The sequence below is a fragment of the Rhinatrema bivittatum genome, chromosome 9, assembly GCF_901001135.1.
Source record: "Rhinatrema bivittatum chromosome 9, aRhiBiv1.1, whole genome shotgun sequence".
NCBI classification, from domain to species: domain Eukaryota; kingdom Metazoa; phylum Chordata; class Amphibia; order Gymnophiona; family Rhinatrematidae; genus Rhinatrema; species Rhinatrema bivittatum.
The window spans coordinates 34,071,072-34,096,580 of record NC_042623.1 but is presented as its reverse complement, the minus strand read 5'-3'; the positions used below and the strand labels follow the sequence as shown (position 1 = coordinate 34,096,580).

Genomic DNA, 25,509 nt, shown 5'->3' with positions numbered 1-25,509 from the left:
CCTGGGTGAGCAAAATCTAAGGCGTAATGTTTAGGACCTGCTGATCAGACATCACGGTGGCCCACTCCTCTAGGAAAAGGGATAACCTTCCCCCCCTATTCTTGGAACCGAGGAGTGAACCGGCCTCGCTTCATTGTTTGGACTTGGGTCCCCCATGAGCCTGGGGGCTCCTTCTCTGGAAGGCAGCCGGCCCCGAAAGGACTGGTTCCACGAGATTTGGCATCCAGGCCCCTGGCGAAAAGACGATCCGGTGGACCATGAGGAACGAAAACATCGATTTCCCTGAAATCTCGCCCACTGAGGAAAGGAGCCTCTCGTCCTGGGTCTGTCCTCCAGCAGCTCATGGACCTTGTTCTCCCCCAGCAACTTTATCATATCCTCCAATTGTTGTCCGAAAAGCAGTCTCCCCTTTAAAAGGGCAGAGAACCCAGTTGAGCTTTAGAGGAAACATCCGCCGACCATTTCCGAAGCCACAGGTGTCGGCGGGCTGAGACAGCAGAGACCATCATCCTCCCAAATGTCCTCAAAAGATCATAAAGTGCATCCGCACTGTAAGCCACCGCGGCCTCCTGTGCCTGAGTGTCTGTAAAGGTTAAAGCGGGGATTGGATCCGGAGGCTGACGCGACAAAACAGGCCTCCCAGTCCCCCGACGCGATCGCACCTCACTGCCCCGCAATTTTCCCGGCGTTGTGACCCCTTAGGACCCGTCTCCTCCTGACAGTCCGTGCAAATCCCGGCATAGGCCGCACCACACGGCATGACCGGCGGGCTAAATTTGGAACGACAGTGGGGAAAGCAGCAAGAAGAAAAAATAAAAACGCGATCGGGAGCTGTCCGCGGTCTGAAGCAAGTCGGCTGCCTAACACCGCGCAAAGAGAAAGCTAGGCCGGCAGAACGGGGAAAAGAAAGAAACAGTACCTTATTCCTGTTTTATTTTTGTTTGTTTTTTTAAACCTATGAAAAAAACCTATGAAAGGACCTCTTGAGGGTGAGTGATCCAGGCTCCCCGATATCACCCTCAGCCGTGGGCAGTCACAGGGTTGTCAACCCTCTGCTCTGGAGCCTCTATTACCAGGGGGGGTGGTCCCACCAGGGCCTGGCAACCCCCTGGGAGGCTGAAAATGGATCCTAAGCTAAAGAATGTAACTTTCTCCTTATTATTAATTTTTTTTTAAGTGGGTACTTCCAGACCAAAATCTCACATCCAAACCTAAAACCTAACACTAACTACCAGACTAAAGGTTTGCACCTGCACCATCTGCTGGAGACAGAGAAGTACTGACAGACTCTAGGTAGCACCTCAGGGGTATACGACAGAGTCCGTTAAAACTTCTCTGTCTCCATCTGCTGGAGGGGAGTCAAAACCCAGGAGTCTGGACTGATCCAGGTACATACAGGGAACAGTGGTTCTCAACCTTTTTTCTATCAGTACACACCTGAGAGATGATGCTCAAATGCGTGACACACCGATCACATGACTATCATGGGAGAAAATATAAACATATACTCTGCATCCACAGGAATCCCCTGCTTCAATTTCCCTGTTCAACTCACCATATAAAAAAGATATTTTGATTCTGGTGTGATGCTGTTATTGCGATAAACTCCCTCTACTACCAGGTGCACTGTAAAATACAAAAACCCCACTCTGTAACAGCTGTCAATCCTGCCATACTTCAGCAGCACTACCTCCAAGAAATGAAACAGCAATAGCCCTACCCATGAAAAGGCAGTTCACCACCAGTGCAATATAATATTTAGAAAATACAACAAATAAGGCTGATACAAACCTCTAGTAAAGTACCTCATCTCAGTCACATACACACAGAGCACAGGCAGACCTGCCTTCACCAAATGTAGAATAAATGACAACAAATTACAAATGTGGAAACATAACTGGAATGGAAACCTCAAGACCACCTTCTGTATGCAGTGAAAAACTGGAAACTAGAAATAAAAAATATATTTCCTCCTACACTAAGCAAAGTTCAAAGAGAGAAGAAATAATACTCTGAAAACTGACATCATATGGCTCTTATACCCAGTCACTCTCCTCCATGCACCCAATACCCCTCACTTCTCCCAACTACTCATATCCCTGTCCAACATTCCTGACATCCCCCACCCCCGCATCCTCTTCCCCATGTTCCCTCCCCCTGCCCTCCCCTAGCCAGCATACATCTGACCACCTCTTTCCCAACCTTCCCCCAACATAGCAGCCCCCACACCTTTCTCTCTCCCTCCACTTCCATCCCTGCCCAGGAGCCCCATCTCCACCTCTCCCTACCCAACAACCTCAACCTCCTCTCCCTCACCCCTTCCCACACCTTCCTGCCCAGCACATTTCCCCCTTCTCCTGGCTCCTGGTCAGCAGAAAAAGCCTTCAGTCCAATCCAGAGTCTCCCTCACTCTTTACCAGCAACAGATGAGGGCAAGAAGCATTGAGGAGAGGAAGAAGATGCAGCGGAAGTCAGCAGTAGATTTATGTAGCACACACCTCTCTCCCTTATGCTCCTGCTTTCACATCCAGGCCCCATGGGTTGAAGAGAGCATCAGCAACCTAGCTACCAGGGGAAAATAAAGTTGGTGTCCTGCCGGGCCCATATGAACAGGAAGTTGGTGGTAACTCACTCTGATCTTGGGGAAGGAGGTGGGAACAACCTCCCACTGGGCCAGGAAGAAGAAGAAAAGGAAGCAAGAGCAGCTTCTGGTCATACTCAATAAAGGAGATGTCAGGCAACCACTGCCCATACTGATGAGGAAAGGGCACCTTCTGGGATCTTGTGACACACCTGTTGAGAACCATTAGCATAGACAGTGCTGTGTCTCTCACCTGTGACAAACACAGCAGTTTGCTTAGGCTGTGCCCATACTAGAGGGCCAGAAGAACCCAATGTACTTCAGAAACACATGCCTGTCTGTGACATTGACAATATTCCTTACAGATTGAAATTTCATTAAAAATGTTAAAGTATTTTTATCTGCCTATCAACATTTCTAAGTTGTTTACATCAACAATATCCATAATTTAAATAGAAAGTGTTAAATAACAATAAAACCTGTGAAAGTATGGATAAAATAATACATTAAGTGGTACAGACAACGCTCATTGTCCTGCCAGTGCTAGACAGAAAAAGCAGTTTCACTATTTCCTGTTTGTGGCAGAGAGCAAAAAACAGGCACTCATTTCTTACTGTACTGTGCAAAATATAGATGAGACATTTTCCAAAATTTATTTATTTATTTAGAGTTTTTATATACCGACCTTCTCGATATACATAATCGAATCAGGTCGGTTTACATAGAACAAAACTTTCGCAAGTAAGGCGATACATTAAACAATAAAACAGAGTATTGAACTAAAGAGTACAGCATAACATTAAACAATAAACGGCGAATAGAACAATAAAATTGCAGAAAAAATATTGAAACCTTCCCATAAAAGAACGAGCCGAAAAAGAAAAAAAACTTTTTATAATCCAAGAGAAAGCAGGAAAAAAGCCCGGCAGCTACAGCAGCAAAAGATGTCATGTCCTGAAATCAGGGAAGAAACGTATTCTACCAAAGACCACACTGACCGGTATCAGAAACCAAAAATTGACTTTATTTCTCTTGTGTTCTTAGTAATTTTAGTTTTAACCACTTTAGGTATTTGGTTACCCGTTTAGAGACTGCCGTGCCGACAGAGTTTGCGGAAGAAGAACCTAAATCCTTCCGCCAAGCGCTTCCCGGACACCATCAAGACGCCGGCAAAGCAGTCACTCTTACCCACTTCCCTCGGACACACACAGCAGGCTCCAGCCGCAAGACGTCGCCATCAACCCGCAGCCGGGTCACTTGCTGACGTCACGAGGAGGCAGCGCCTGCCCTGCCCCGCCCCGCCCTACTCTTGCCTTCCGCCCTGCTACCGGCCGCGGCGCATGCGCGCAAGCCATTTCCTCTCCTACCCGCGGTAGAGGTCTCGTCGGACAGGTGAGCTCGGTAGGCTGTCTGTGAGCGGGGCATCAACGTATCAGAATTCCTAAAAATAAAAACCAAAGTCCTTAATGAAATGCGTGTGTGGTGTTTTATGGTCTAAGAAACATGATTAGATGCTAACAGTTTAAATGCAGACACCTGGGTGCCTATTTGCTACTGGCGGAATTCTCTCTCTGGCTGAAAGGATATAGGTTAACAAAAACATTATTCGTTTTTAAGTTAGTCCAATGAAAATGTAACATCATTTTTTATGTTGTTAATCTTTATTTCCCTTTCTAAACTAGAAGCACAGAGTGAAAGGGAGGCTCCATAGAGCTAGAGTTTGAGAGGATGTAATCGAAAGGAAGTACACATGGAAGGTAGAAGTAGGAAAGGTGCACTATGACGAGAGATGGGACCAGCATGGGGGTGGAGAAGAGAAGCACCATGGGGGAAAGATGGGGTGAGAAAGATGTACCATGAGAGAAAGATGGAATAGTAGGGAGAGAACTACGTGAAAAGAGGAATGGGGAGGAGGGACGGCAATCGTGTCTGATTGAGAGATAGTGAACTGTTTCTCAAGTGTTGCATGAAGGGCTAGTTTTTAGGATTTTCACAGAGAATATTTATTTTTTTATTTAACAGTGTTTTATGTACCGGCGTTTGGAGGCACCATCACAACAGTTTACAAATCGCACTGTAAAAGTATAAAATATTATAATTCAAAATGTTAATAAAAGTTTAAATAAAATAATGTCAAAGGATAAAACTTATAATTACATAAAGCTGTTAAAAGAGCATAAAAGAAATTGAATAAGAATAAAATCATAAATACTAAGAAAATACCAACTATTTGCTCTTGGGATCACCTTCCATTTGAGAGAGTTCTGCATACATTTGACTCAAGATCCAGTTATATTTCATAATTTGGCTATCTTGAAAATCAGACTACAGAGTGGCACCCAAGGACTGGAGTTTGCCATTATTGCTTGGCTTCTAAAAATTACTTGCTGGTTCCTTTGTATTATAATATTTTCCAGTCCTGCTAATGATATCCAGTGATGTGCTACCAATTTTTTTATGAAGGGACTCTAGCCAATGTAAACACCCCCCCCCCCCCCCCCCAAGTATACATGTCTTGCACATGTGGGCCATAAAAATATTTCTAAGTTCTTTGGAACTAGCTCTTCTGCTTCCCTTTACTCACAAGGTGTGGATCCTTTCAAGTGGGGGAAGAAAGGGGTTCTTTCAGATCCCAGGGTGGGATGGTTGACTTACTTCCTTCATTTCTGGCTGGGTGAGGTTGCTTTGGTTCTCTGAAAATAAGAATGCTTAAAACCAGATAATTTTTTAATTAAAAGTGCTATAAAAATAATATAAACCTTATATATTAAATAAGGTACCTTATGGAGAGGCATCATGCCATGCAAGACACTAGCATAAACTCCCTCTCAAATGATGTTATTTATTTATTTATTTATTGGTTTTTATATACTGGAAGTTCCTGTATACAATACATATCACTCCGGTTCACATTTAACAGAGATAACTATCGCCGGGGAGGTGGTTTACATGGAACATATCGAATATAATGAACAGATGAACTATACAGCATTATATAGAATTTCAGTTGTATATTTCCATCCCTAAACTAGGTTACATAATTGTCAAAATGTCTGTGATTGGCTTTCTGTTATAAACTATCTGAATGGCCATATGGTAATTTAATTCTCATCTCACATGAAAATATTTTCTTGGGATTTGCAAGCATTAGCAACCTTGTATTTGTTCTAAAAATATTTGCTATAATCTTAGATGGAATGTTAACTGGCCTCGTCCTTGTTCTAGATATGCTTCTATAATCTAGATGGAATGTCAACTGACTCTACCCCTGTTCTTAGATGGAATGTCAAATAGCTTCATATCAGTTCAAAAAGTTCTTCAGCCTTGTAGCTTAACATCTTTATCTAGCTTGTAGTGTCTGTCTATACAAACAACTACACCATTGCAACACAAATCTCATGTTACAATGTTATACTTCTAAGCAATTATAAAAGCTTCTTATAAAAAATTAAAACTCAGGAGAACAGGAATAACGACTTCTTGTGTGACATGTCAAAAAGTGTTTCACTGAGACTAAGGGCCTATGGGCGTCCGGAACACAGGGTTCCCTCATTCCCTGAGTCCCGGAAAGGCTTGGATGTTCAGCAAGACTCCTAGTAAGCAAAAGTCCAAATTTGTCCCTGGACAACCACTCTGCACCTTGGAAGGAGAGCACAGCAGTGGAGCCCCAACCCACTTTGCAGGATCTCAGATGGATTGCAAGGCCCCAGGTAGGCCAAAAATGCAGCTCAGGAAAATCTCCAACCTTCCTTTCAGACTGCCAACTAAGACTGTCCCCCAGAGCCCTTGATGGAGCTCTGCTGTAAAACCTCCTGCCGGGGATATCCATTACAGCACCCTCAATGGGAGGGGCTGCTAAATGAATGGATCCTCCCCCTAATTATCCCTCTCTAACTGCACTAGCATGTATGGTCCCAGAGCTTACTGGTAACCTGGAAAGGTGCCTGGGTTACATCAGTTTTACTCAGTGATTTCATATAACAGCTTGCTAAGCGGCTTCCATGAGGCATCTCCAGCACATCACTGTGAATACATTGCTGCCTAAGGCTCATCTCCTCCTTCCTCCTCTAAACAGGAGGAGGCTGCAAAATTAAGATGTTCACTAGGCAGACACCCCCAGGGGTAAAAACATTTTTAGAAAACTTAGGCACCATCCAAAATTCTTAGGAGCTGGGAGAAAATTCTGTATAGCGGTTTTTTTTCTTATTTTGTGTGTGCTTTATTTTTTAAAACATTTTTTGCTCTCCCCTTCTCCAGCCTTTCTTCCCCAATTATTCCCTTCTACATTACAGCAAATGCTCTTAAGTTATTTCATTTTCCAGCACAGGTGGTGACGGCTGCTGCTCCACCCAGCCCTGGCCCCTTTTTTTTTCTGGTATCAGGTGCTGAATTTTACATGCCTAGTGCCTAGGTTTCTTCCTGCCCTACACACCTCCTAACTGTAGCACTAAATACAAGCATTAAAAGGTATAAAATATATTGTTATTCATCATCTTAATGCATATTAATGCTGTTTGATTTCTTACCTCCTGATCTGATGTATTGAACCTGATTATTATTTAAACTCATTGTAACTTGCTTTGAACTCTCATGGTGGAAGTGTGTCATAAATAAATGATGATGATCTGTGTTTTGTAGGTGCCCCACGATGTTCAGAAACACTCAGACTCTGTGCCAAAGGTGGCTTTCTTCATATCCTTATTACTGTAATGACCTGGGGGTATTACAAGGCACCTGGAGATTCCCAAGAGGAGACTGCAGCTGGCTTCTGAAACCTAGAGCCAGCATCACAGTTGGAGGATCTGGTGGCTGCCTGATCTTGCGGGGAAATCAGAGAGGACTTAAAACTGATACGTATCGGGATGTGAGGGTGCCTGAAGGGACACTATGTGCAAACACTGGGTGGAGAACTGTCTCTGCTGGTATTGGTAGGCACTTCTCACTATCATCACCTTTGAACAACTGGAGTGCAAATCCCAGCTCTGGTGCCCCACTGAAGCTGCAGACACGTTTGCTGGTGACAGGCTTGCTCACAGGTTTGGTCCTGGCTGGAGGGCTCTATGTGCACTTGGAGAAGGAGAAGAAACAGAAACTGCAGCGAATGCAGCAGCTTAAGCAGCTGGCTGTGGGCCAGGGAGATTTTAACCTAGTTGATCATAGTGGGAAGCCCAGATCCAAGAAAGACTTTTTCGGCCAGTGGGTACTCCTATACTTTGGCTTTACGCACTGTCCTGACATCTGCCCAGACGAGCTTGAGAAGATCACCTCAGTAGTACACCTGTTAGACAAAGAAAGCTCATTGCCTCAGGTCCTGCCTGTCTTTGTAACAGTGGACCCTGAGAGGGATGATGTAGCAGCTGTGGCCAAGTATGTGCAGGATTTCCATCCGCGCTTGCTGGGACTGACTGGGAATCCTGAGCAGGTGCAAGCTGCAGGCAAGGCCTATCGGGTGTACTACAGTGTTGGGCCCAAGGATGAAGATAATGACTATATTGTAGACCACACTGTCATCATCTATCTTCTGAATCCTGATGGTCTTTTCACAGACTACTACAATCGCAGTAAAACAGAGCAGGAAATAGTAGCTAGTGTCAAGCAGCACATGAAGACCTACAGGTCACTCTTCATTTGAATATGTGTGTTTGGGAATGTGGTGAATTGGCTGAGATGGTCCCTTCTGCAGAAAGAGGAGGGCATTGCCCATGTGCAGTGCTATTGGGGGAGATTGCTATGTGGGGGATAAATAGCATGGAAGAGAGGAGATGAGAGACCTAGGATACCTTCAGCTTTTGCCTTCATAATTATAGTAATATCTATCTGATATACCAACAATATGGCTACAGTCACCACCTCCCTGGAGTCATTCTAAATTTGATCATGAGATAAATGACTTGCTTGACCTAGGGGCCTCGATATTGGGTCTCCTGACATTGCCGCTCTGTTATCTCTGCCCCTGGAGATTTTTATTGTTAGCGCTATTAATGCCATAATTAAGCATTCAAGTAAAAAAAAAAAAAAAAGTGTGGGAAATCCAGTCTTCTTAATGTATCAGACTCCAATTAATGATTAGGACTCATGTTTCTATCTATATTTACTTTTCTGAATTTAAAATCACTTGATTCAATTTAAATAGCTCACTATTGCATGTTCCTTAAAGCACAAGAGGATTTTTTTTTTTTGGTTCGTTTGTAATGTGCAAACATAAGAAATAACCGTATAAGGTACACACTATGGGTGATGTTGAACCACTTTCTCTACAACTATTGTAATCACACAAATATATACGAGAAAAGTACACAATTTTATTATCTCAGATTTTTAACAACTTTGGAAATGTGTCCTAAAATACACACACTCACACTTTTATACTCTAAAAACATCAGACCAATATGAGGAAATAGTGAGCTACAGCACCCAAAGGCCTATACAATCATATTTTTCTCTTTGACTCTATACCAAGTCATGTGTGTAAAACTCCCTGTGGTGTTAACCACTTACAACTCTATATCCAGCTTTCGTCTATATTTTCATATTACAACATGACTGAATAATAGTATAAATTCATTTCAATGTATCTTCATCTGGCAGACTTTCCCGTATAGGTTTCATTACTTCATTACTTCTAGATAACCCTCCTTATGATAAACATAGAAACATATAGAAACATAGAAATGACGGCAGAAGAAGACCAAATGGCCCATCCAGTCTGCCCAGCAAGCTTCCCTCATTTCTTCTCCCATACTTATCTGTTTCTCTTAGCTCTTGGTTCTAATTCCCTTCCACCCCCGCCATTAATGTAGAGAGCGGTGATGGAGCTGCATCCAAGTGAAATATCTAGCTTGATTAGTTAGAGGTAGTAGGGGTAGTAACCGCCGCAATAAGCAAGCTACACCCATGCTTATTTGTTTTTACCCAGATTATGTTATACAGCCCTTATTGGTTGTTTATCTTCTCCCCTGCCGTTGAAGCAGGGAGCTATGCTGGATATGCGTGAGGTATCAGTTTTTTTCTTCTCCCCTGCCGTTGAAGCAGAGAGCTATGCTGGATATGCATCGAAAGTGAAGTATCAGGCACATTTGGTTTGGGGTAGTAACCGCCGTAACAAGCCAGCTACTCCCCGCTTTGTGAGTGTGAATCCTTTTTTCTTCTCCCCTGCCGTTGAAGTTATGCTGGATATGCGTGAAGTATCAGTTTTTCTTTTCCCCTGCCATTGAAGCAGAGAGCTATGCTGGAAATTCGTGATGTATCAGTCTTTCTCCCATGCCGTTGAAGCAGAGAGCCATGCTGGATATGCGTCGAGAGTGAAGTATCAGGTACATTTGGTTTGGGGTAGTAACCGCCGTAACAAGCCAGCTACTCCCCGCTTTGTGAGTGCGAACCCTTTTTTCTTCTCCCCTGCCGTTTAAGCAGAGAGCTCTGCTGGATGTGTGAAGTAACAGTTTTTCTTTTCCCCTGCTGTTGAAGCAGAGAACTATGCTGGATATGCATTGAAAGTGAAGTATAAGAATGGAGTGATAAAGCTAGTTGAAAGGCATCGGGAATAGAGGAAGGTGGAGGTAGTAATTTGGATATTTGGTTTGGGGTAGTAACCGCCGTAACAAGCCAGCTACTCCCGTCTTTGTGAGTGCAAATCCTTTTTTCCACATTTCCTCTTGCTGTTGAAGCTTAGAGTGATGTTGGAGTCACAGTAACCATGTGTATGTTTATTGAATAAGGGTATTGTCTCCAGGCAGTAGCCATCATTCTGGCGAGTCACCCACTCTTCATTGGCGGCCTCTTGACTTTATGGATCCACAGTGTTTATCCCATGCCCCTTTGAAGTCCTTCACAGTTCTGGTCTTCACCACTTCCTCCGGAAGGGCATTCCAGGCATCCACCACCCTCTCCGTGAAGAAATACTTCCTGACATTGGTTCTGAATCTTCCTCCCTGGAGCTTCAAATCGTGACCCCTGGTTCTGCTGATTTTTTTCTTATGGTAAAGGTTTGTTGTTGCCTTTGGATCATTAAAACCTTTCAAGTATCTGAAAGTCTGTATCATATCACCTCTGCTCCTCCTTTCCTCCAGGGTGTACATATTTAGATTCTTCAATCTCTCCTCGTACGTCATGCGATGAAGATCCTCCACCTTCCTGGTCGCCCTTCTCTGTACCGCTTCCATCTTGTCTTTGTCTTTTTGTAGATACGGTCTCCAGAACTGAACACAGTACTCCAGGCCTCACCAAGGACCTGTACAAGGGAATAATCACTTCCCTTTTCTTACTCGATATTCCTCTCTCTATGCAGCCCAGCATTCTTCTGGCTTTTGCTATCGCCTTGTCGCATTGTTTCGCAGACTTCATATCATTAGACACTATCACCCCAAGGTCCCTCTCCTGCTCCGTGCACGTCAGCCTTTCCCCCCCCATCGAATACAGTTCATTCGGATTTCCGCTCCCCATATGCATGACTTTGCACTTCTTGGCATTGAATCTCAGCTGCCATATCTTCGACCACTCTTCCAGTTTCCTTAGATCCCGTCTCATTCTCTCCACTCCTTCCGGCGTGTCCACTCTGTTGCAGATCTTAGTGTCATCCGCAAAAAGACAAACCTTACCTTCTATCCCGTCCGCAACGTCGCTCACAAAGATATTGAACAGGACCGGTCCCAACACCGATCCTTGCGGTACACCACTTAAAACCGCTCTCTCTTCAGAGAAGGTTCCGTTTACCATCACACATTGTCTTCTGTCCGTCAACCAATTTGCAATCCAGGTCACCACCTTGTCACTCACTCCCAAGCTTCTCGTTTTATTCACCAGTCTCCTGTGCGGAACCGTATCAAACTGCATATTTATCGCTGTGATAAATATGCAGTTCATCATAAGAAGAAGGAGGGTTGTCTAGAAGTAATGAAACCTATACGGCTCTCTGGCCAAGCAAGAAGTAGTCGGGCAAACCCTGAGTCGCTTGAAATCACTGGGGGCTATTGTTCCAGAGGAGCGCAGGGCTGGCAGGTACTCCATCTATTTCGTAGTCCCGAAGAAGGAGGGGTCCTTCTGGCCAATATTGGATCCCAAGACAGTCAACCAAGCACTTCGGGTTCCCCGATTTCGCATGGAGACTCTACGGTCGGTCATTGCGGCCGTCCACTCAGGAGAATATTTGGCCTCTTTGGACCTGACCGAGGCGTATCTTCACATTGGGATACGCGAGCGCCATCAGCGGTTTCTCCGGTTCATGGTCCTGGGGGAGCATTATCAGTTCCAAGCTCTTCCATTCGGCTTAGCGACAGCGCCTCGGGTCTTCACCAAGGTAATGGTAGTCGTAGCAGCGGCCCTCCGGCGGGAGGGGATCTTGGTTCACCCATACCTGGACGATTGGCTCATCCGGGCCAAATCGGAGAGCCTCTGTCGGGAAGCAGTGAGCAAGGTTCTACTACAGCTCCAGTCCCTTGGTTGGGTGGTCAACTTTGCCAAGAGCCAGTTGGTCAACTTCCTGGGAGCACACTTCGATACCTCGGTAGGCAAGGTCTTCCTCACTCAGTAGAGGAGGCTCAAGTTAGTGGCGCAGATCCATCGGCTCATGTCCTTACCCCTGCCCATAGTATGGGATTATTTGCAGATACTTGGTTCCATGGCGTCTACTCTGGAGGTGGTTCCCTGGGCGTGGGCGCATATGAGACCATTACAACACGTGTTGCTTTCTCGGTGATGGAACCAGCCAGGTCCAGTCTCGATTGGTGGTTGATTCCAGCCCACTTGTTACAGGGGATGGACCTGGAGGAGCCGCAGTGGGTAATAGTCACGACGGATGCCAGCCTCACTGGTTGGGGAGCAGTTTGCCAGTCACAATTTGCTCAGGGTCGTTGGACAAGTTATCAGGCAACGTGGTCAATCAATCAATTGGAAACCAGGGTGGTACGTGTTTTTCTCCCTCTGGTAGCCCAGTGTGCGGTGCGAGTCCTGTCAGACAACACGACAATGGTAGCCTACATCAACCGCCAAGGGGGAACCAGGAGCCTGTCGGTGGCCTGGGATGCCAAAAGGCTCATGACATGGGAAGAGTGACATCTAGTCCAGTTGGCGGCCTCGCACATAGCCGGGGTGGATAATGTGCAGGCAGACTTTCTCAGCCGCCAGCATCTAGATCCCAGCGAGTGGGAATTGTCTGACGCAGCTTTCCGGCTGATCACTTGTCATTGGGGGGTTCCACACCTCGACCTGATGGCAACTCAGACAAATGCAAAGGCGTCCCAGTTTTTCAGTCATCGGACAGACCACGGGTCGGAAGGAGTGGATGCTCTTGTTCTTCCGTGGCCTCGCGGCGTACTACTGTATGTGTTTCTGCCTTGGCCACTAGTGGGCAAGATCGTGCGTCGGATAGAGAACCACGTGGGGTCTGTCATTCTGGTAGCCCCAGAGTGGCCCTGAAGGCCGTGGTTTGCGGATCTGATCTCGTTGACGATCGACGGTCCGGTGTGTCTCAGCCACCTTCTGAATCTTCTTCGACGAGGTCCAGTATTTTTAGATCGAGCGGATCGCTTTTGTCTAGTGGCCTGGCTTATGAGAGGAGGCAATTGAGGAAGAGGGGATATTCGGATTCGGTTATTTCTACCCTCTTGCAAGCACAGAAATTGTCCACGTCGTTGGCCTATATTCGTGTTTTGGAGAGTTTTCGACTCTTGCTGCACACATCCTATCCTTCCTGCAGGCTTTGGTGGCACACATCCTATCCTTCCTGCAGGAGGGACTGAAGAAAGGTCTAGCTTGCAGTTCTCTCCGGGTGCAGGTCGTGGCACTGGGTTGCCTACGGGGCAAGATTGATGGCTTTTCGCTGGCAGCTCATCCAGATGTGTCCCGTTTTTTGAAGGGGGCCAAGAATTTGCGCCTGCCGGTACTATAAATTTGTCCTGCCTGCAGCTTGAATTTAGTTCTTAAGGGCTTATGTGGTCTTCCTTTTGAACCCCTCCGGCGGGCTACGTTGAAGGATTTGACACTCAAGACTGTTGTTTTTTTGGTAGCCATTACCTCCGCATGGCGAATTTCAGAGCTTCAAGCTTTGTCGTGTCGGGATCCGTATCTTTGTATTTCGGATGCCGGAGTTTCGCTGCGGACCGTTCCCTCCTTCTTGCCCAAGGTGGTATCAGCTTTTCATGTCAATCAGACGGTAGAGTTACCGGCCTTCCCGAATTTGGATCCGACTTCTGCGATGGATAAGGATCTGCATAAGTTGGTTGTGCGCCGGGTTCACCTTTGCTATCTAGAGGTGACCAGTGCTTTTTGATTATCGGATCATTTGTTTGTCTTATTGACTGGTCCTAGACGGGGACACAAGGCATCCAAAACTACGGTTGCTAGGTGGTTGAAGGAGGCCATTTCCTCCACTTATCTTTGCGCTGGGCGGGCCATACCAGAGGCTTGAACGCGCACTCTACCAGGTCTCAAGCGGCCTCTTGGGTGGAGAGCCAGTCGGTCTCGCCGCAGGAGATTTGTAGAGCAGCCACTTGGAAATCCTTGCATACTTTTGCGAAACATTATCGTGTGGACGTCCGGGATCCGGAGGTCGATTGTTTTGGCAGCAGTGTTCTTCATGCGGGACTCTCCAGATCCCACCCCAATTAGGGCAGCTCTGGTACATCCCAGCGGTCTGGACTGATCCTGGTACGTACAGGGAAAGTAAAATTGGTTCTTACCTGCTAATTTTTGTTCCTGTAGTACCAAGGATCAGTCCAGACGCCCGCCCTTGGGTTTTTTGGCGAGTCCATTTTTTTCTGTATGTTTTCTTCCTTCTTACCTCGGCAGAGTTCTTTACAGGCATGGGAAGGTATCTTCTTGATTGATATGTTATGCGGCAGTACGGTTTGTTTCTTTTACCGCACGTATTGTTGTAGTCACTGGTTGTTATGTTTGGGGATTTGTTCTCCTTTATTGGTTATTCTGCTTTGATATCGTATATCCTGAAGGATCGCAGGTGGCACACCTGGTTAAGAGGGGTGCCTTTTCAGTTTTTTTTCCTCTGACTCCCTCTGCTGGAAGGGAGACACAACCCAGCGGAATGGCCTGATCCTTGGTACTACAGGAATGAAAATTAGCAGGTAAGAACCAATTTTCCTTTGTAGGGGAGCTGTTCCAGAGAAGGGCTACCAAAATGATAAGGGGAATGGAACAACTCCCCTATGAGGAAAGACTAAAGAGGTTAGGACTTTTCAGCTTGGAGAAGAGACGAATGAGGGGGGATATGATAGAGGTGTTTAAAATCATGAGAGGTCTAGAACGGGTAGATGTGAATCGGTTATTTACTCTTTCGGATAGTAGAAAGACTAGGGGGCACTCCATGAAGTTAGCATGGGGCACATTTAAAACTAATCGGAGAAAGTTCTTTTTTACTCAACGCACAATTAAACTCTGGAATTTGTTGCCAGAGGATGTGGTTAGTGCAGTTAATATAGCTTTTTTTAAAAAAGGATTGGATAAGTTCTTGGAGGAGAAGTCCATTACCTGCTATTAAGTTCACTTAGAGAATAGCCACTGCCATTAGCAATGGTTACATGGAATAGACTTAGTTTTTTGGGTACTTGCCAGGTTCTTATGGCCTGGATTGGCCACTGTTGGAAACAGGATGCTGGGCTTGATGGACCCTTGGTCTGACCCAGTATGGCATTTTCTTATGTTCTTATGTTTATCATTTTTGTTTCCCTCCTCTGCACTTTTTGTATTGCTATGTCTTTTATGAGATGGGGCAGCCAGAACTGCACACAATATGCAAGGTGCCGTTACACCATGGCTTGATTGTAGAGTCAATAGGCTATCTTCCATTTTTATTGTCCATTCTTTTCCAGATCATTCCTAACATTCAATTTGGATTTTTTTTGTCTGCTGCCACCTACAGACTAGAGTTCAGTGTATTGTCTACAAATGTAGTTCTCTTTCAAGATATGTACTTGTGCATCAACTGGACATAAAAAACATGAAATGGGAAATGCAGTTTGAATTTAGCCTTATTAATAGATTTAGGTTGCTGTTAAGAGACTGCTAGAGGTGTGTGGTAGCCACGGCCTTCATACTCTGAAATGTTTCTGGTGGGTCAACCTCATCGCCACAGGAGGCTGCAGCCTCATTGGGAGGAAAGGCAACTGCAACAAGAACAGGGTGCAGGGTGTAGGCACAGAGATTTCCACTGCAGCTATTTGCCTGCAAGCGACACTGACGTCATCCAGCCATGCATGGGGGCAATAGAAAAGAAGGCAGAAAAGCTTGCCATGAAGTTTAGGCTGCAGCACTCAAGACACAATTTGCCTTCTGGCTGGCAGGGGTCAGATACAATGTGAAGGGGAGGAGAGGAGGAAGACAGTGACTCTATTGCTGTAAACATCTGTTCACTAAAGATCACTGAGCAATAGTCTTGGAAACTACACTCCTGCCTGGTGAGAGCATGACTTGCTTGGGGAAACTTTTGTAGGTTGCTCCTACCTACTTGCCGTTTCTCTTATTTTTCTATTGTCTTCCTCATACCAGTTCTGGTCACGGAGATGAGCTACTTCTCTGCTCGTGTTATTCCCATACCTCATACATCTAATATGCCTTGCATTTTTACTTTTGTTTTCTTATAAAATCTTAAGTGTACCCTCCCACACAACACTTGATATTTCCCAATGCTTTTCATCAGATCAGGTCGTCTTTTATACTTCACAGTCTGTGAATGTGTCATCAAAACGTTCTTTCATCAAGGAATGTACTCCAGTCTGGATGTTCATCCTTTTGGATTACATTCTATGGGAACTGGACTGGTATTGAATTTTGGATATTTCAGTTCCCTGTATGTACCCAAATAAGTCCAGACTCCTGGGTTTGCTTCCATGCCAGCAGATGAAGACAGAGAAAGTTTGACTAACACTATACAAAGCCCAGTGTGCCACCTGAAGTCCCTCAGTATTTCTCTATCTCCAGCAAATGGTAGAGGTGTAAAACCTGCAGACTGGAGAGAGAGGAAAAAAAGATTAAAAGACAATTTATGGATCCCTCCAGGGGGTTGAGGTCCTGGTTTCAGGCGGATAAGCAGGGGGTTTGTGACCCGTCTGATAGCTCGGTCTAGAGGTCCATGGGATGGATATCTGATGTTCCAGATCCCTCATCCCCCCACAAAATAGCGGTGGAACCTGCTGGCAGTTCTACACTCAAGACCAGTGGAGGAGGGAAGTATCCCTTTTATACAGTTTGTTCTGGCCTGGGTCTCTAAAGTTTGGCGAAAGGAGATGGATATAACCAGTGGTTTGGTTCTTTTCTGATCCGCCCTGCACTCCTGGAACCAGAACTTTTGCACCAAACGAAAGTATTTGTTTCTATGTATTTTTATTTGTTCTCAGAAAAAAAAAGAGAACAAAGACCTAGTTAGAGGAATCTGTGCAGCACTGGGGTTCCAGTGGGGCGCTACCATAGCAGCGGGGGGAGCTCAGCAATGGAGTTTTTCAGCAACTTCTCTGCTTGCGGAGGAGACTGGATGTTGGCTGCGTGATGCTGAGGGACTGTTCCCTTGCTTGCTGTTGACGTGATGATGGTGCCACGGGTGCGGGGAAGAACAGCAGGTGTATGCAGCAAAAGCAGCATGGTGTACTGGGGTCTGCATTGAGCATGGCCTCACTGGTAGAACGAGTCTCACAGGTGATGGAGGCTAGCGCTGAGCCTTTCCCTGTCAGTACAGAAATGGTGGCAATTTTTGATTCCCTAGCAGCGTCGGCAGGAGAGGTAGGGGAATCACCTCAGCTATCGCCCGTGGTTCTCTGACCCACGGAGATGGAGAGAGGCACTTGCACCGAGGAGGAGTCTCTGGTTCTCGCAGAGGTCTTCTGCTGGTTTTAATTTGCTTATGCGCAAAGTTTGTTTAGCGGAACAAGCAGTGGGGGATGCTGGCTCTCAGCCAGTCTCCATGGATTCTCAGCCAATCTAGGGGCCTGAGCTGTTGAGAAGCTCTTCTAGCCTTTGGTGATTTTTGGTGCCAGATGTTGAACAGATCCAGGCCTAAACACAGTGAAGATGCAGGCAGGCTTTGCTTAGCCGAGTGGTAGGCCGCAGCAGCAGTTCTTTTCCCGTGTGTGTGTGCATTCTCGCCGCATGGCAGTTGCATGTGCAGGGACCTGTGTGTATAAGGCCACAGCCTAGATTTGACCATGTACGTCTTTGACCTAGACTTGAGCTCATATTTGCACAGGTTCTTGTGTGTGTGCGATCAAGACCTATATGAGCTTGTATTTGTGCATGTGCATCTGCGACCACAACCTAGTCTTCAGTGCATATTTGTGGGTCCTGGAGGGGTGTGTGTGAATGTCCAGGTGGCAATGATGTGTGCACAGGATGCCACCTAGAGCCGAAGTTCAGGAGAGCTAGGCGCCGGGGACGAAGAGGTCCAAGCGCCTTGCTAGCTGTGAGGTTTGAAGTCTGATAGCAATTTAGTCCTCTCTTTCCGTTTTGTGTCAGCGCTATTTCAATGCACAGTGATTTGACTACTACAGCTTTTTTCTATGTTGGGACATCCCCTCGGCCTAAGGTATCTGTGGAGTGGGAGGCAAGGCAATGGTCAAGTCTCCTCCTCTCTTGTCCCGAGGGCAAAAGCTTCCCCGAGAGAGAGAGGTTGGAGAAAGTAAGTTTGGGCCTAGACCCATCCCTCTCCTCCTGGGTGGAATGTTTCCAGGCCCTGCAGACTTTTCTGCAGGGGCGCCCAGCAAAGGCGAAACAACTTACTATATAGAAATTGTATGCTTGGGCCTCCCATTTGTCAGTCACGGGGAGGAGGGGGGGGGGGGGGGGGAAATGCCGCAGGGAGGCTGTCCGTGATAATGTTCAAGGGGATGTGGATCATGAGACATTGGAGGATTCCGATGGGGGATTGGCTTTCTCACCTCTAGAAAAGGGAGAAATTGCATATGATTGACAGCCACTGCAGACTCTGCTCAGATTTTCTTTTTTTACAGAGATGTCTTGAGTTTGTTGACTCAGATCATAAGAACATAAGAACATAAGAAAATGCCATACTGGGTCAGACCAAGGGTCCATCAAGCCCAGCATCCTGTTTCCAACAGTGGCCAATCCAGGCCATAAGAACCTGGCAAGTACCCAAAAACTAAGTCTGAACATGCTCACCGTGGCCCGTGTCTGTTGGCTCAGACCCTGAACACACTTAGGCTGGCTGGAGCTCAATTTTAAGTTAAGCTTCCTGTTTCTTTCCCTCCACCCCCCCGTATTTAGTTCAAGAGATGTTGAATTTAAAGAAGGTAAATGTGGCTCTCAAGGTTCCCTGTTTCCACATGGAAACTGAGGTCTGTCATGGCGGTACCTAAGGAAGAGTTCTTGGCATCTCTTGCCTTGATAGAGGCGAATCTACACATAGACAACAGGCCAGAGCACCAGAGATTCATGGTCCTAAGGAAACATTTTTCGTTTTGAGCCTATCCCTTCGGCTGGCAATGGCTCAACATACCTTCACCAAGGTGATGGTGGTGGGGGCAGCCGCATTGCAAAAGGAGGGTGTGTTGGTGCAACCATGTCTAGATGAGTGGATCATTTGTGTGAAATCAAAGGATCTCTGTTGAAAAGCAGTATAAAAGTTGCCGATGAGCTTGAAGTTTCTAGGCTGGGTGGTGAACCTAGCCACGAGCCATTTAGTACTCTTTCAAACTCTGGAGTATCTGGGAGTACAGTTCGACACACTGGCGGAGAGAGTATTTCTCACAGAGTGAGAGTGCTGAAATTACAGATCATATTAGGCTTCTGCTAGAGTTTTCGGTGCCCATGATCTGGGACTATTTACAGGTCCTGGGTTCTATGGCATTGACATTGGAATTAATGCATTGGGTGTTTGCGCATATCTGGCCTCTGCAGGGGCTCTGCTCTCCTGCTGGAATCCGTTATTGGAAAAGGCAAGCCTCTCCAGATGGAGGGTGGTATTGCAAGATCAGACGGCGCAGGGCTAATGTTCGAAACAGAAGCCCTCATGGTCTATCAATTGGTTAGAGATGAGAGTGGTGCATTTCACGTTGCTTGCCTGTCTGCCAAGAGTTACACAGCCATCCAGTACAGATCCTATCAGACAGTGCGATGTCAGTGGCTTATGTCAACTGTCAGGGCAGAACCAACAATCAGGCAGTGGTTCTAGAGGCCTGGGAGTTGATTCTCCGGGCAGAGTAGCTCATCGCTGGAGTGAACAACGTTCAGGTGACTTTTCTCAGGTGGAGAAAGTTAGACCCCAGGGAATGAGAGCTGTCAGAGGCAGCTATGTCTCTCATTCACGAAAGATGGGGGTATCCTGACCAAAGAGAACGCCAAGGTGTGATTTTATAGCCTCTGAACAGACGCAGTATGGACTCAAAGGATTCTTCTTAGTCTTCCCTCCATGACCTCTAGTGGACAAGAGATTTATTTTATCTTATTTTATTTATTTATGTATTTATTTATTTATTTAAAATCTTTTCTATACCATCGTTAAGTTAGATTCCATCACAACGGTTTACATAAAGGCACAAATGGTTATGTTCAATAAAGAACTGGGATATACAAGTATAATGGTGCCAAAAGGTTTGTTACAATAAAATTCAAAATAAAGACTATTTGATTGAGTATCACAAATCTTGTCCTTTTCAAAAGTGTGCTGTATACTATTAACATTAAAATTGAATGCTGGTTGTTTGGAGTGTTACTGCCCGTTTTATTTCTCAACTTATTCTCCGTTTGTTTTGTAGAAAGCTTGTTTAAAAAGCCAGGGATTACGGCAGATAGAGAAACATTGGGGTAACAGCGACCATGCTTCCCAGATCAGATCAACATAGCCATAGACAGGCCCCTGAGGTTTGGACATCGGTCGACACTTTTCCAGCAGGGCCCAATATTTTCGGTTCAGTCAGCTCATTTTTATCTCGCAGCTTCTTTTCTGAGAGGAGATGACTGAGATGAAGGGGCTATTCTGAAGTGGTTATTTCTACCTTATTGCAGGCTAGGCGACCTTCTACATCCTTGGCATTATGTGTAAATTTGGAGGATCTTCGAGTCCTGGTCTGCTTTTGACGGACTCAGCCTGTCAGGCTATGGTGTCATTTTGGCTTTTCTACAGAAAGTTTCTAGTCAAGGGACTAACCTTTAACTCTGAGTCCAGATAGTGACATTGGGTTGTCTCCGCACATGTTGTTAAACGGGTCCTTCAGGGAGCTAAGAACTTGTGTTCTCTGGTGCAGAACGTTTGTTTGTCTTGGAATCTAAATCTAGTCCTTAGAGGATTGTGTGAGGCTCAGTTTGAACCACTAAAGAGAGCTATGGTTAAAGACTTGACTGTTAAAGTAGTTTTCTTGGTGGCTGTTTGTTCAACCACGAGAATTTCCTCGCTCCAGGTGCTGTTGTGTTGAGATCCTTTCCTACAGATGTCAGATTCAGGGGTATCTTTATGCATGGTACCTTCTTTTCTGCCTGAGGTAGTCTCAGCATTCCATCTTAGATAGTGGAGCTTCCAGCTTTTCTAGATTTGGATTCCTCTATGCCTCACACAGGGGAGAGCTTAGGCTCTTAGATGGGAGGCATGCATTATTGAGGTATCTAAAGGTCACTTATTTCCATAGAACGGATCACCTCTTTGTAGATTGGATTATTTTTGTGGTCCAAAGAAGGGAAGTAAGATGTCTTATGGCTACAATTGTATGGTGGCTGAAGGAAGCAATCGAATTGAATTACATTTCTAAAGGGCGCCAGGGGTTTAGGGGTGCATTTGGCGCGTTCTCAGGTGACTTCCTGGGCTGAGACTCAACAGGCATCTCCGTATGAAATTTGCTGGGTGACTACTGGAAAGTCTTGCACACTTGTTAAGCATTATCGCTTGGATGTCAGGGCTCCGGCTTACATGTGCTTTGTGAGAGTGTTCTATCAGCAGAACTCACCAGATCCCACCCAAGTTAAGGGGAGCTTAGGTACATCCCAGCAGACTGGACTGAGCTGGGTACATTCAGGCAAAGGAAAATTGTTTCTTACCTCCTAATTTTTGTTCCTGTAGTACCACAGATCAGGCCAGAGATCCACCCATTTACTGGGGGGAGAGTCTGCTGTTTGTACTGTTGCTTTGCATATAGTGCAGAGTTGTTGAAGGTTTTCAATGCTGAGTGCTTATGTTAAATTTGGGAAACGAGTTTTCCCATTGTCTTCTTGGGCAACTTCACCTTCTTCCAGCTTGTTGGAGGGGAGGAAGTTACTTAGAAGTTGTTTAGAAATGTATGGTTGTTGCTGTCATCTGGGCTTGAGTACAGGTGGCACACTGCATTATGTACAGTGCCAATGAAATTTTCTCTGTCTCCATCTGCTGGCAGGGAGGCAAAACCCAGGAGCCTAGACTGAGCCTGGGGTACTACAGCAACAAAAATTAGCAGGTAAGAACCAATTTTCCTCTAACAGGCTAGTACTTGTTTCCTTTTCTGCGTTGGATTTTAAAGATTTAATTTACTCCAGGTTTACATATGTCTCACCTCCTATACTTTTAGGATGTCCTAGAATTCCTGTTTCCCCTTCTTACTTCTTGTAGAGGATTTATCTTTGGTCCTCTTCTCTATGCTTTTCCCTGGGGAGCAGTCATCTCTTAGTATGGGCACCACCATCATGTGGTTGCTGATGATTTACCTACCCTTACATATTCTTTTTAGTCTAGGAGTGTGGTTGAAAGGGGAGGTAGAAAATTCTTTCCCTACCCTGCCACACAGACAAGAGAGATCCTGGCTTCACTATCCTGTTAAGAAAATGCACATGAAACCTCTCCCTCTTGTTAGGTACCAGGAGCTGATATAGCATGATAGTGTTGTCATAGCCAAGCTGAGCAAAATAACATAAGTGGTCCAGTAACAGCCCCCCCCCCCCCCCCCCCATACAGCTATTCCAGCAGAGAGGCTGGATCTAGAGTCCACCTTTTGCAGCATGACCAGTGTTTCATAGCATAATCCTAAAAAGAAGGCAAGGAAGGAACTTGTACAGAAGGGTACACCTTATTGAGCAGACTGGATGATCCAGTTCAGTCTTTATCTGCCATTATTTACTAGTTCTGCTAAAGAAGGTAGTAAGAAAAATGACTTTAAAATCTGCAGTGTTTTAAACAAGTACTTATTTTTTGTTTCAATATTATCCAATTGCTTTTCACTTGTACAAGAGAGCTGTGGGTGTTCTGGGAGAGACTGTTAGTAATGCAGGAAACTCAGCAGATTAATGCTCTCTGCTGCTTCTAATCATTTTACAATGATCCCTTTCAACTCTTTACCCTCATTAGGTAGAGGCTGCAGGGCCACATAAAATACCAAGAAACATAAAAAAAAACAACAAAAAAACCCCACTTCTGTATTTTCTTTGTATCTTACCATTGGCAAAACACTACCAAACAGCAAATTTTGCTTTATTCAGTCACATTCACAGGGGATAGGCTGTCTCAGGAGAAAAGTTACATTAGCACAGAACTAGGGTATCAGTTCAAATCCCAACTATGTTAAATGATTTGGTGAGCTTAATCCACTTGCAAGGGCCATGACTGAAACATTCACACTGTACTTTGTCAGATCTGTGAATTCTGCACACCTTGTCACTGTCTCATGGTAGTGCCTAGGAAGCATGAAAGAGAATCTATCTGATACCATTTCCTGGACTAATCAATGCAGTAAGACAAAGGCCATACAACAGTTCCATCTGTATGGTTATATGTAATATAATATTGAATTTCCTAGCATGTAGCCAGATGGACTCAGGACCAATGGGTTATGTGCACCCCTGCTAGAAGAGGGAGACAGATTTCAAAGCTGACATCACTCTAGATATACCCCTGCAGTGACCTCAGCCATTCAGTATCTCTCCGTCTCCTAGTAGATGTGGACCATGTCTCCCAATCTGGAACACAATACTCCTTAGAATAGGAAAATTTACCTCTAAATTGGAGACATAGAGCCCTGCTTTCCTGCGGTGATACCTAAAGGTCCCTCCCCCAGTTGAGAATTCCTGAGGCAATTTCCGAGATCCCTCAGAGGTGAGCCTTGGTCCGGTAGCGGTTCCCACCCTGGACTTGCTAAAGCAGCAGATGCAGGAAGCCAAGAGCGGCAGTGACAGCCTATGCCCGCTCCCTCTCCTCCCACCCGCCTGCAGCAGGAGACAGTCTTTGGACTCGGCCTGTAAGTGCTGAGCTAAGGTAAGCGAGGAAAAACTCCTCTGATCCAGAGACAAAGAAGGGCTTCAGTAAGTTTTTCCTCCGATCACCTTGCTCGGCGAGCCGTACCAACGACGTCCCTGATCCCGCTGCAGCAAGTGGGGCTAGGCCCCACTTCAGGATCAGTGGGCACTTCACATGGTAGGCGCCATGTTGCGTGCAGTGCCATCTTCCCCACCGTCCGTCAGTACAAGCTGGCCCTGTTGTGCGCCTACTGCACGCGGAAGTACGCATGTCCCGGGGTACCTAACACACCCGGGAGATGTGCACGTTCTTGTGTGCACTCAACAATGCATAACTGGGCGCTCCACTGAGCATAGGCAGCTGCGCACATTCTGACACCTTACATGGGTCAGGACTGAATTGTGCATGCTTGAGCTCAGGCGCTATCCAGCTGAACGCTCAAGTGACAGGAACTATGGCTCTGGCAGCTAAGAAGCACAAGTGCTACTCTCTTTGCCGCCTGCCATATTAGGGCCAAACAGCCTGACCTTTGTTAAGCGCAACCTATGCTTATATATCCAGGGATACAAGAACACTTAAATTTTTGTAGAAAGTATAATTTTTTATTGATCAATATAAGTATTCTTGGGAGATGCTGGATGCCCTTTATCTGACAAACTGACCAGCATCTCATCGTGTATATGAATTGATCCTTTTTTTTTTTTAATATAATTTTTATTGGTAACAAGTGGAAATACAAAAATGTAAACAATGTGACCATATAGTCGCATAAAATTACATCTCAAAATATAAAGTGGCCACCATAGTAATTTGTACGTATTTCACAATAGTAACCCTCCATTCCCCATCCCATCATATATTCCCCCCCCACCTCCCACCACCCTCCCCAAGCATGGGATGCAAAGGCGTGATCAAGGGTCCAAAAGGCCAATAATGTCTTGGTAAAAGGAAAAAGAACACATCAATCAGGTAGACTGTCCACGGGTAAATCCTCGCAAAAGCAAAGTCCTGGAATTTGGTGGCAATGACTGAAGGTATAGATTCCACGTCTGTTGAAACCTTTTCAGCTGCTTAGGGGTGGACCTGGATGCCATTCCATCCATTAACATCATTTTATGAAGGTGATTGCGCCATGCCCAGTACGTGGGCGGATCAGAGTCCCGCCAGTGCAACAGAATCAATTTTTTCCCCACATTGCAGGCCTTGCGTAGGAAAAGTCAAGTGCCCAGAGTCCTAAACAATCGACTGGGAATGGCATCAAATAGTAACCATTTGGGGGAGAGTAAAATAGGAACATGCAGCAAAGCAGTTAAATATCTTGTGATTCGAGCCCAAAAGCATTTAATATGGATACAAGCCCAAAACAGATGCGTAAGGGACCTAGCCTCCTGCCAACATTTCACACATAGGGGAGAGTTTACAATATGAGAGTGAAAAGCTACAACAGTAGACATATGAGCCCGCCAAAGAAATTTGTGCTGCATTTCCCTGTAATACATATTGGGTGAGGCGGACGCTATCATAGAGAAACTAGTTTTCAACATAGAGCTAGTAAGCCCAAAGTTTCCTTCACCATTCCATTTCTCAACCAACCCCGGAAAGGGATCACATCGGGTGCGGCCCTTTAACTGCTTATAGTAATATGACAAGGAAGGTGGATGAACCTTCTTGAGCCCAAACACCTCTTCCAAGGTAAGAAAGACCTGTGGTTGCAAAAACCTGGCGTCCAAGGACTTTATATAGTGGCACAGCTGATAATAAGTAAAACAATGCTGTCGGCCTAGGC

The 25,509-nt window shown here is 45.6% G+C and overlaps 2 protein-coding genes across 2 annotated transcripts in view; one reads left to right on the top strand and one right to left on the bottom strand.

The window, feature by feature from the left end:
• LOC115099055 (ankyrin-3-like) overlaps positions 1–3,824 on the bottom strand; it is a 36,345-nt gene extending 32,521 nt beyond the window's left edge. Inside the window, exon 1 of the mRNA XM_029616332.1 lies at positions 3,770–3,824. Within this exon, the coding sequence (XP_029472192.1) occupies positions 3,770–3,819 (50 nt within the window). The 5' untranslated portion in view covers positions 3,820–3,824. The remainder of the gene's footprint in view (positions 1–3,769) is intronic.
• Positions 3,824–8,608, top strand: LOC115098871 (protein SCO2 homolog, mitochondrial). The gene is made up of 2 exons (XM_029615919.1): positions 3,824–3,973; positions 7,220–8,608. Exon 2 carries the CDS (start codon positions 7,230–7,232, stop codon positions 8,211–8,213), a length of 984 nt encoding a protein of 327 aa, XP_029471779.1. The 5' UTR covers positions 3,824–3,973; positions 7,220–7,229; the 3' UTR covers positions 8,214–8,608.
• The last annotated feature ends 16,901 nt before the right edge of the window (positions 8,609–25,509 follow it).